General features: G+C 47.4%; 2 protein-coding genes across 2 annotated transcripts in view; both read left to right on the top strand.

The window, feature by feature from the left end:
• LOC106804824 (adenylate cyclase type 1-like) overlaps window positions 1–11,257 on the top strand; it is a 118,008-nt gene that overhangs the window by 4,227 nt on the left and 102,524 nt on the right. The window contains exon 2 of the mRNA XM_014806174.1: window positions 963–1,811. Coding sequence (XP_014661660.1) covers window positions 1,230–1,811 — 582 coding nt within the window. The 5' untranslated portion in view covers window positions 963–1,229. The remainder of the gene's footprint in view (window positions 1–962; window positions 1,812–11,257) is intronic.
• Window positions 2,759–4,514, top strand: LOC106804827 (heparan sulfate glucosamine 3-O-sulfotransferase 1-like). The gene has a single exon (XM_014806176.1). It carries the CDS (start codon window positions 2,901–2,903, stop codon window positions 3,891–3,893), a length of 993 nt encoding a protein of 330 aa, XP_014661662.1. The 5' UTR covers window positions 2,759–2,900; the 3' UTR covers window positions 3,894–4,514.

Raw genomic sequence — 11,257 nt, 5'->3', positions numbered from 1 at the left:
TCTTCATTTGATCTCCATCACCTTCTCTGCTCCTCCTCCTCCTCCTCCTCCTGCCCCCTACTCCTCCTCCATGACCTTCTTCATTTGATCTCCATCACCTTCTCTGCTCCTCCTCCTCCTCCTCCTCCTGCCCCCTACTCCTCCTCCATGACCTTCTTCATTTGATCTCCATCACCTTCTCTGCTCCTCCTCCTCCTCCTCCTCCTGCCCCCTACTCCTCCTCCATGACCGTTTTCATTCGATCTCCATCACATTCTCCGCTCCTCCTCTTCCCCCTCCTCCCCTCCTCCTCCTCCCCCTACTCCATCACCTTCTCCCCTCTTTCTCCTCCTCCTCCTCCTGCCCCCTACTCCTCCTCCATGACCGTCTTCATTCGATCTCCATCTCAGGGGCAGGTACGTTTATGTAAACGCAGGGTACATTATATGCTGAGAAGATACAGGTCTGGTACACTTGTACCTCGGTAGGTCTGGTACTTGTATTGTTGGTACTTGTACTTTGGTTTGGTCTTGTACCTCGGGTACATATCTGTAGTACGACAACGACCCCTTCAGCCACACTGACACATAAATATATAGTGTATACATGTATACTATATATTTATGTGTCAGTGTGCAGCAGCTAGCGTGCGGTGTACTTGTGTGTTGCAGATGAGCATTTGACCGGCATTTACAGGTGATTATAGGCGAAATAGAGTAGAGAAACATTAAGACTTTGGTAGTAAATACATTTCGTGTTTATTTACATTTTTTTATTTATTGAGACGTTCCAAGTGCCTGTGAGCACAGGGCTCTGCTCTCCTGCGTAAAGGAACAACAAAGTAGAAAGACAGGCTATAGTAGTAGACAGGCTACCTCTACAGCCAGTCTATCTATTTCTCATTTAATGCACGAACGCGGCAACGATGAACGAACGCGATAAGGTTGAGCGCTATCCTCGACGTTGTTTCTGGTATTATACAGATCGCTGCCAATACGCAAAGACTTTCCGCAGTGGTCGAGTGAGGGCTGATATCTATTAGGCGCGGCTGACTGACGTGCTCCCCCCTACCCGTGCCTGGGTCTCGCATCATTTCCGGTCGCCTCGCCGGAGAGCGGGTAGGAATGCTCTTCCACCAACGAAGCCGTTATTAACCAGCGCGGAGTCGGTCACACGGCCGCGCGTGCACTCAGTACAGCAGCTGCGGGGCATGCGCGTCATGCGGTGCCGCATATAGAGCGCCTGAAGCCATGGATCACAGCGTCAAGACGCTCACGAGCCGCCCCAATATCAGACTACAATGGATATTGCAGCGGCGAAGATTCGAGAGCGACGAATTGGAGAGGCTCTACCAGAAGTACATCTTCAAGCTGCAGCAGTCGTCGATCGCGTCGGTGCTGCTGCTCTTCATCGTACTGTCGGGCGCGCTGGCCGTCATCAGCCTCGTCTTCACGGGCCAGCCGACCGTACAGAACGTCTACTACGGCGCGCAGTGCGTGCTCTTCTTCTTCCTGCTCACCTACACCAACACGCGATGGATGAAGGACTCGCACCTGCTCGTCGTCTGCTACATCATCCTCATACTGGGCGCTCTATTCGCTGCGATATCGCTTCCGGTCAACTACGTGGTACCGGTCGGCCAGGATGAGGTCTGGCTGCGCGCGGCTCCGGAGGGAGTGTGGGAGATCATCTTCGTCGTGTTCCTCGTCTACGCGATGCTACCGTTGAAAACCTACTTCTCCGTGCTATTTGGAATTATACTGCCGATCTGCCACACCGTGGTTGCTGCCTTGTGCGTGAATGACGTCTTCGCACTACCACTATGGCTTCAGGTAAGCACGCTGCGCGGATATAGCGAGGCATGTGGTCGCTTCTCCACACGCAAGCTTATAGCGAAGCACCTTTACACGTCAAATCTTTGAGTTGCCGCGAGTGTTCACCGAACATTACGCTCGATGCAGAAATAATTCGCGTAAACACCATTTCCGAGAAAGCCTTTGTACGGCCCGACTGCCGTCGCACGTCCTTCCGACTTCCGCGAATCACTGAAAAACACTCCTATGGTTAACAACCGGCCGTAAACGCTTCTATAGAGCGCACACTCTTTTATACGCACACTAAATCGGTATACAAACACGCGGTGCTGGCCTGATCATATCATCTTTCAATCGTGATCATATCTATTCATCCGCGAACCCTTTGTGTTCGGCCTCATATATCAATGTCTTGTGTGAGCGAACGAGAGAGAGAGCGTGAAGGGAAGAGAGAGCAAGAGAGAGAGAGAGAGAGAGAGAGAGAGAGAGAGAGAGAGAGAGAGAGTGTGTGTGTGTGATCGAGCGAGAGAGCGAAAGAGAAAGAATGAGAGAGACAACGAGGGAGAGCGAACGCTGCGATGGGAGGGTGCTCTTGATTTGTTTGCCAGTGAGTTTAGCATCAGAACACCTACCGTCAGGTGAGCACTGTCGCTCTGCGGCACTTGTTGCATTACGATGTAGCAAGTCAATGTTGCCAGTATTGAGTTTTCGGACAGAGTGTGACACGAACAGCCAGGTGCTGCACCATATCGGCAGGATCTCTGCAACATGCTAGTGTTACTGAATACTGATGCGCTATTTTCGCGCTACAAAGCACAAAAATAGACAATCGTGTTCCCTGTGCGCGAATTTAAACTAGTACGGCCGCTGACCCTATACGTGGTCAGGGTTATGCGCATGAGCAGCAGAGCGCAGCAAAGCGCAGCAGCTCGTCCTAGCGTTACCAGACAAACCTCACTGGTCGCGGATATGTACACGTGCATCCCAGAAGTGCAGTAGGATGCTCGAGTGTAACAGTATCGGGTAGAAGCGAAAATGCAGATGTGTATAGTGCGCTGATATCAACATGCTCTAGTGTATAGCCACCGTCACGTATATTCCACCGCGATGGAATTTCTCCGTCAGCGAACTGTCAGCTGTCGTCAGGCCGGTGTTCTACTCGTGTTAACATCTTGCTTGCTCGCGCTGATAACTGTCAACCAGCGTATGTTCGGTACGACGTCGCAGCAGGAGTCGGCGAGCGGCGGCGCGCGTGAGATCGTCGTCAATCCCATCTACGCGACGAGCGACGGCGAGAGACGGCGCTGCGCGGCGGGAAAGTCGCGCTTGCTGCCGCAGTGCGTCATCGTCGGCTTTCCGAAGTGCGGCACGTTCGCTCTGCTCAAGATGCTCGACCTTCATCCGGACGTGATGGCGCGCATCGCGCACCCGTTCGAAGTGAACTTCTTCAACAGCCACTGGCGACGCGGTCTCGACTGGTACAGACGCATGATGCGCTGCTCGTCACCCGGCCAAGTGTCGCTCGAGAAATCGCCGAGCTACGTTTACGACGGCGACGTGCCGGCACGGATTAAGGCAATGAATGATTCCGTGCGCCTGCTGATTATGGTCAAAGACCCGTTTGTTCGGACGGTGTCTAGTTATCTGCAGGATGTCAGCCGTGGTCGCTCGACTAAGACCTTCGAGGAAACGGTGGCGGGGAACAATAGCGGCGGAGTGAACCCGGACTCGTTGAACGTGCGGCAGAGTCTGTACTATAACTACTTGCTGCCGTGGTACGCGACGTTCCGTAGCGAGCAGATACATATAGTCGATGGCGACAGACTCGTGACGGACCCCGTGTCCGAGGTGCGGCAGATAGAGACCTTTTTAAGGCTCGCGCATAAGATAACCGAGGACTCGTTGGTCTACAACGAAGCGAAGGGGTTTTATTGCATGAAGAAAGGTTCTGCGAATCAGACGAAGCACGTGTGCATGGGCGAGGGCAAGGGTAGACCGCATCCCGACGTCGATTTCGTAATCGAGAAAAATTTGAAAACGCTCTTTTGGCCGTATAATGAAAAACTCTACAAACTAGTTGGCCGTCGCTTTAATTGGTAGAATTGAAACTGTAACTGTTTTCGCGTTGTGCCGAACATGCACCGACGAGCATGCGAGAGCCCAGTACATTGAAGAATGCGTTCCCGGACTTCATTACGAATACTAATTAATTTATTGACATAATTAGGTTTCTCACATGCGCATGGTGATCGTTGATTACGGCAACGTGAAAAAGTCTGCAAGTAATTAAAACATATCTAGTTACAACTTATGTAACTTTTACTAATGAATTAAATTCCCAATTTTAAGGTAGCCGCAGCGGTAATGGGGCGGCCGTTTGAGAAACGTCGGGAAATGCAGGACGTATTTAGTTGGCGATGTCTTCGTCGCATATTCGTCTTTTTCTTTTACGGTCGCCTAAACAGCAACGCATTCGTTACCGCCGTCACTCGGACCAAGACCCAAATCTCTACTCGGGCAGGCTGAGGCTGATCACGGTGCTTATGGGATAAACATGAATTGTATAGATAGACCTAGATAGCCCAGCTAGTACATGATTTATATGGTAATAGGTAAGACCCAACCCAGCAAGCCAATCACGCGCATTTATGTTTAAAGGTTCCATGATAGCTTGTAATCGTAGAGTTTATATCGTTATTAAACGCTTAGTGTACTCCGCTATTCCACTGTCATGTTGGCAATCTCTTTAACTAGCTTCACTAATAGGCGTGGACATCTTTGGCAAAATCTAGGTGGGCTACGCGTACCGAATGATGCGCGCCACTGTAAATTAACGAGCCCGCGTTTGTTAATCGGAATTGCAATTTTGAATGAAATCGATCGCGAATACGACTAGAGATTCAGATGTGAAAAGCCCCCGGTTTCATTTCGAGTGCGTGAATTAACAGGTATACCTTGACTGAGTAGTGTTAAGTCAATTTGAATATAAGAATAGACCGTTGATAAACATGAGCCAGATACATTAATATGGCCCTAACGCGCCAGATAAATTAATATGAAAACAGTCAACGAAAAGCAGCAGGGTAGTACAGGGGTAACATCCCAGTTGGCCTACTCCCATTTCGCCTACTTTCCATTTCGTCTACTCTTAGAATGGGCAATATTCCCATTTCGCCTACTCCCATTTCGTCTACTCTGAGAATGGGTAATAGTGCCATTTCGTCGTAGTGTGTGTGCCACTCCGTCTAGTCTATGTGTGCTAATCAAAAAACCATACATTACATTTATAAATGATTATTTAGTGGACAAACTGATTGTAGACAAAATGGGAATTGGGTGAATTTTGAGTGTAGACGAATCGGGAGTAGGCGAAGTGCATTGGGTGTAGATCAACTGGGAATTTTGCTATAGACGAAATGGGAATTCCGCCTTAGGCGGCGAAATGTGAGTATGCCAATCGGGCATAAACCAATACAGGATCACATAGAGCTAGCATCCGAATAGAGTGCAGAGACCCAAACCTGAGCTTTACAGCAGAACTCACGATCCTCGAGATAAGGTGACGACCTACGACAGACGGCGCGATCGCAGCGCCGCGTGTGGCGGTGACCAGAAACCGCTACAATACACATAGTTACACATTCCTTGGAAACCCGTATCCGTCTTTATTCTAATGAGCGAACCAGGAACTGAGCGGAATAGCAGCTAGTGGTGCGTAATTATACCTCGTATAATTTCAAGGTTGTGCACCTGTAGGCCTATATATTATATAGTCTTAGCTTGGCACTTACGTATACATGCTGTTTTCGCTATAAGTTCAAGCCCCACACAGGAATCGTGAATTTCAACTAGTTACGTTTGAGACACTCGTGTATGATAGTAATTTAGTTAACCATTTCGCGTTGTCATCACAGCTGATCCCTGGTGATTCAGACTACGTAGCTTGATCGAGAGGATTGATAAGTTTTGATTACAGATTGCAGAAACATCGTTAATTCGTGGCAAATAAAATGCGGATAAAATTACATGGGAGTCATTAGCGTATAACAGCAGATAATAGGAAACCATAGGTGATGCGATACCTACTACCACTAGGAGCATATGAATAGCGATCTCCATATTGATTTACCATCTATATTCGTGTAATCGTGATACAAGAAAACAATTAATGTGATCGCTGCGTTGTAACAGCCTGTTATGCTAGCATCTATGAAAAATACGACATACGCATATACGCTCTCCTATGACACTATTTGGCATAGGAAGATTCTTCCTATGACAAATATTGTTGTATGTGTTGTGCGCATCATAGGAGTTTATAGGAGCGCTATTATGAACGCAGGCAGTGAATTTCAGCTGTAAAGCGCAACGAAGTTGACTCGCCAATATTTGTCACAGGACGAATCTTAATTCCTATGACAAATAGTATCATAGGAGAGCGTATATGCGTATTAGTCAGGGGTGTTAGGGATATTTTGGTTCACATTCTTCCAAAAGCACCAAATTTGGCCCAGATGTTGCCCATACCATACTTTTTCGATTTCTGGCGGGCGCCGGAATGGGCGCCCCCCGGGGCCGCCATATTGGCAAATTCCAGTATGGCCACCACCCGTGTTGGGGGGCAATCTAGGTAAACATCCAAAAGATCTATAATCATAAATAATACCACTTTTTAGGGGTTTTCAACGTCTGGGAATCTGATTCTGATCTTACTTCAGTGATTTGAGGTCAAGGTCACCCCTCCAGGTCACCTTAAGGTCATTTTGGGGTCAAATATGTCATTTTTAGTGTTTTTTGTCAATATATACAAACAGAACCTCATTTTATCGGTTTCCGGGGTTGGGTAACCCGAATCTGACCTTATTTGAACGATTTGAGGCAATATTGCATGTCAGGGTCACGATAGAGGTCACTTGACCGAGAGGTGAATCGTACGTCAATTATAGGTAAAAAACATTAAACACTAAGAATTAGACATAATACCACTTTTTAGGGATTTGTGGCTTCTGAGAATCCGATTCTGATCGTATTTTGGCGATTTGAGGACATAGTGATCACATTTTGGGGTCAAAGGTTAAAGCTCAGCAGTGTACTACTAAAAAATAAACAAAGATTATTCAGGAATCCATTTTTATTAAAGTAATTCAGACTAAAGTATTACTACTGGTCATCTTCGCTATTAACGCACCCACCTTCGCATTTGCAAAGGGCCGTACATCGGACACCGGCGCGGTTGCATTTGCACCTTCCTGTGCATGCCTTGAGGCAGCCGCAGTGCAAGAGAATGGCACATGCCACTGAAGCGTCGCTGAGAGTGGTCCATAGTGGTTGCCATGTACTGGTGCCATCTTTGTGCCATCCCCACTCACTGAAGTCAGGAATTTCTTGCTGGACCGAGGTGGCCTGACTCCAGTAGAAATGTGCCTGTAGTAACGCTCGCTTTACATGCTGGAACAGTGCTGCTTGGGTAGGTGGAATATATTTTCCAGTGATCTGCTTCCAGTGGTGAAGAGGCGATGCCTGGCCTCATTGACACCAGCTGCACCACACCCCTTGCTGTACATGAGTACCACGAAGCGTTCGATCTGCTGCATATGTACAGACACCAGACTGAAGAGGTCAGGGTCGCGTGTGAGAGCCACTAGTGTGTCGGTGAGGTCCGGCATGCTTTTCCAGGCTTCCCAGGCGGTCTTCTAGCCACATCCAAGAAACTGTGAAGTCGTGTCACATCCTGTTAGGCTGTGGAAGAGGGGTAGTGTCAAGGACTTTGAAGGACCGAGATTAGAGCCGATGGTATGTACTGGAATATCACGGTACTTTTTACCAGTACCGAACCCCACCCAGAGCTCTGATAGGCCGAGGGTCTCGAAAAACCGGATTGCCAAAACCACGACATCGCTGTCCACCGTGCGAACATAGGCTGTTGTATGACCCTGCTCTGCGGCATGTGCCAGATGCAGTAAGATCCTTGTGTCCGCCTCGGAATGGTTGCACGGCTTTGCGGATGGAAGCTGAGGTCGTTAGACATGTTTGGGAGGTTTAATAGAGACTATATGAGGGTAATAATTGAGCCACATATTTGGTTTCAATAATATGCGAGACGAGAGTTGATTATGCGGGTCTAGGGAATTGTGACGACGCACGATTCGCAGGACTTCTGACTGGTCGAAAGGTAGAAGCCTTTAGACGTGGCCAAGAAGTGAAGAGACACATATAGAAGGGGGCACGGGCAAGTAGGGGGCTCTCGGTTTCTGACCCTCATGATCTGGGCCTCATGGATCATACCCTCAGGCCTCTAGGCATCAGAGTTCTCGGCCTAAGGCTTTTCGTCCTCCTGATCTGGGCCTCATGGATCTCGCCCTCAGGGCTCTAGGCCACAGAGTTGTCGGCCTCTGGTCTCTCGACCTTGGATGGCTATACTGGTTAGAGAGTCGAATAAAACACGTACTACACCCCCGACGAATAATCGAACATCACAGATATGTCTGCAATAGCAAAACAGCGTTGACCGATTCCAACGTTCGTATGAGTGTGCACAACAATTTCAGCATCAGCTGGTATCAGCGGTCGATATGGAATCAGTCAAAGTCAATAGCACAAACCATGTTGAAGGAAATATTTGCACATTATTTGTACGTAAATTTGTATTATATAATAGAGTTTTAGTATTGGTATATTCCGCATCTTGACGCCTATTCTTCTGTATGTAATTCTTTTACTCCCGAAATATAATACTGGCAAGTGTCAATTTGGCATGGTAAACGAATTACAGTTAACGGCGTATAGGGTATGGTGCAGCGGGCGATGACTCGAAGAATGCGTTAAACTTCACATGTAGTTTGCTCAGGAATGATGACCCGAACTGTGGAAATCCGCTCTTGAGATTTTATCTATCTAAAGACGAGTAGCGAAAGACCGAGAACTGTGTTCTTAGGTTAAGCTCAAAACGTCTACGCGGAATGGCCTGTAGCTGAACGAAATAACAGTTAGAGTTCGAACGTATCGTGTCGCGCCATCTATCATGAAACGTCCTTGAAGCACGATCTATCGATCTCTCGTCCGGAGCGCAACGCTTACGTTAACTTTGAATTGAAGCTGCCGTTTGCGGGTACATGATCTCCTTACGTAAAGCGGACCTCCCCGTGGGCGGCATCTAAGAAGCATTAAGACGACTTAATCAATTGATTGTTCTGATCTTCATTCGAAAAAAACGCGCGTTTTCTCGTACGTGGTGCTGGGCCCAGTAACAGCAACGCCTCTTTCTCATATGGGTATTGATTAAGGAAATAGATCGATAAGTACAAGACGAATGGCAAAATCGACGACGTCGCATGTGTGCGGATCGATGAGGTACAATGTCGTACGATTTGAAAATGTATGATACGTTATCGATCCGAAGTGAACGAATACACGCATGATCACCGCAACCATGTAGTTAGCAAGACTCTTTGGGGGTCTTTGGTATCGTATGTGTATATCGTCGCCTTCGCTGGCAATCGATCAAGATAATGAAACGCTGGTCTTAAAGTATTGCAATTAGTTAGCATAACGTCATTGGCCGGTCATACCAATCGCATATATCAGAGTGCACTTCCAACGAATTATAGCAGTCCGCCTAGCGGTAATATGTATAGGAAGCATCTAAAACTTAATATTATACATTAAATCAGGCGTCCCATTGATTTATAAGAAAGCATTTACGCATTGTTGTGACGCTACAACTAATCAAGTATATCGCGTGGAAACTAATAGCCTTTGTAACGTTCACCCCGCAGCGAGTATCGCCTACAAATGTCGCCGAGGTATATTACTTCGCCACATAGCGAGTTGCTTAAGCCGTGGGTGAAGCCCTTTCGGAAATGAAGGTCAATTAAATTTCGAAATTACCTAAATCCTGGTACTGATTCCTTAATGGTCAATTCGCTAATAAACAGCCGAAAAGTCGGTTATTATTGCAAGAATATGTCGGGAACAGCAAATGTAGGCAGAAGAGTTCCTGTACGAGACGAGGGCAGTTTATTCGGTCCGCGAGATAGAAATTCCGCGTCAGAAAACTCAATGAGAGCCTCTCAGGAAGCCGCTATATAAGCGCTTACAACGAGCAAATAATTATATAATGCAATGTTCCCGGTGACTACAATAATTTGGATGAACAGCCAATCTGTTCTTTAATCCCGCAGTGAAGGCACCACGCAGTGTGTCAGCGGGCATCGGGCTTGTCGGGTAATTACCGTGAGTGACTCGACGGAACAGCCCACGTATATAGCTAACGCTCAGTGAGGCAGGAAACCCCTACACGCCATATATGAAGCAACACCACGAGACGAGGCAAAGCAGAGAGTTATCAGCGCTTTGAAAGTCAGTAGCCTATTTGCTTGGAGTATGCTACTAGATTATATACTCTCGACTGTTTACACAGTAACACACGGCATTGACTCAATCAAATCAAAGAAGCGAGTCTTCTTTATAATTGCTTCGTGTGCAATTCCGCGGAGGCGCAAGATACGGTGTTAAGTCATAACTAAGCATTCCCGCGCGGAAGAACTTCGTTACGTAACACGACACTATACCTATTTACGATAACTCGTTGCATAGCGCTTACAAACGTAATTACGGTACGTATACCTATGTTCGTTGAAGCGCATAGTCACATACAATGTGACCTGGGGCCGCATATGGGATGTGGAATGGGCAGGGTCCAGTAGCGCGACAATATAGATAAGCGAAATAAGATACGAATGCTACAGGTTATGTCACGCGCACGCATACACCGCAACTCGTCGTTGCATTTTCTCTTAGGTTACAGTCTCTGGAGAAACCTGGAGCAAATAATTATGCCTAAAATAGCCAAGACGAATAGCCTGAAACGCCGACAAGCGTATTGCATAATTAACGTGTCGTATGGCGCAGCGTAATTATTATTTTCAAAAAGTTGCGTGCTTTACTTCAATTAACAATACGCGTGGAAACGCACAAAATAAAAAATTCATTTATTTATATGGATAGTAGGCCTACGTTTTGCATGCACAGGACACCACGGCGCCAGTAATGTTCACAATTGCTGCTGCTGCTGCTGCTGCTGCTGCTGCTGCTGCTGCTGCTGCTGCTGCTGTTGCTGCTGCAGCTGCTACTACTGCTACCGCTTCTACTTCTGCTACCGCTTCTACTACCCCCGCCACCACCACTACCACCACCACCACCACCGCCGCCGCCGCCGCCACCGCCGCCGCCGCCGCCGCTGCTGCTGCTACTACTACGACTACTACTACTACTACTACTACTACTACTACTACTACTACTACTACTACTACTACTATACTACTACTACTACTACTACTACTACTACTATTATTATTATTATTATATACTACTACTACTACTACTACTACTACTACTACTACTACTATACTACTACTACTACTACTACTACTACTACTACTACTACTACTACTGCTGCTGCTGCT

The sequence above is a fragment of the Priapulus caudatus genome, unplaced genomic scaffold (assembly GCF_000485595.1).
Source record: "Priapulus caudatus unplaced genomic scaffold, Priapulus_caudatus-5.0.1 Scaffold89, whole genome shotgun sequence".
In the NCBI taxonomy this organism is placed as follows: domain Eukaryota; kingdom Metazoa; phylum Priapulida; class Priapulimorpha; order Priapulimorphida; family Priapulidae; genus Priapulus; species Priapulus caudatus.
The sequence above is the reverse complement of the archived record's forward strand: the minus strand, read 5'-3'. Positions and strand labels throughout refer to the sequence as shown.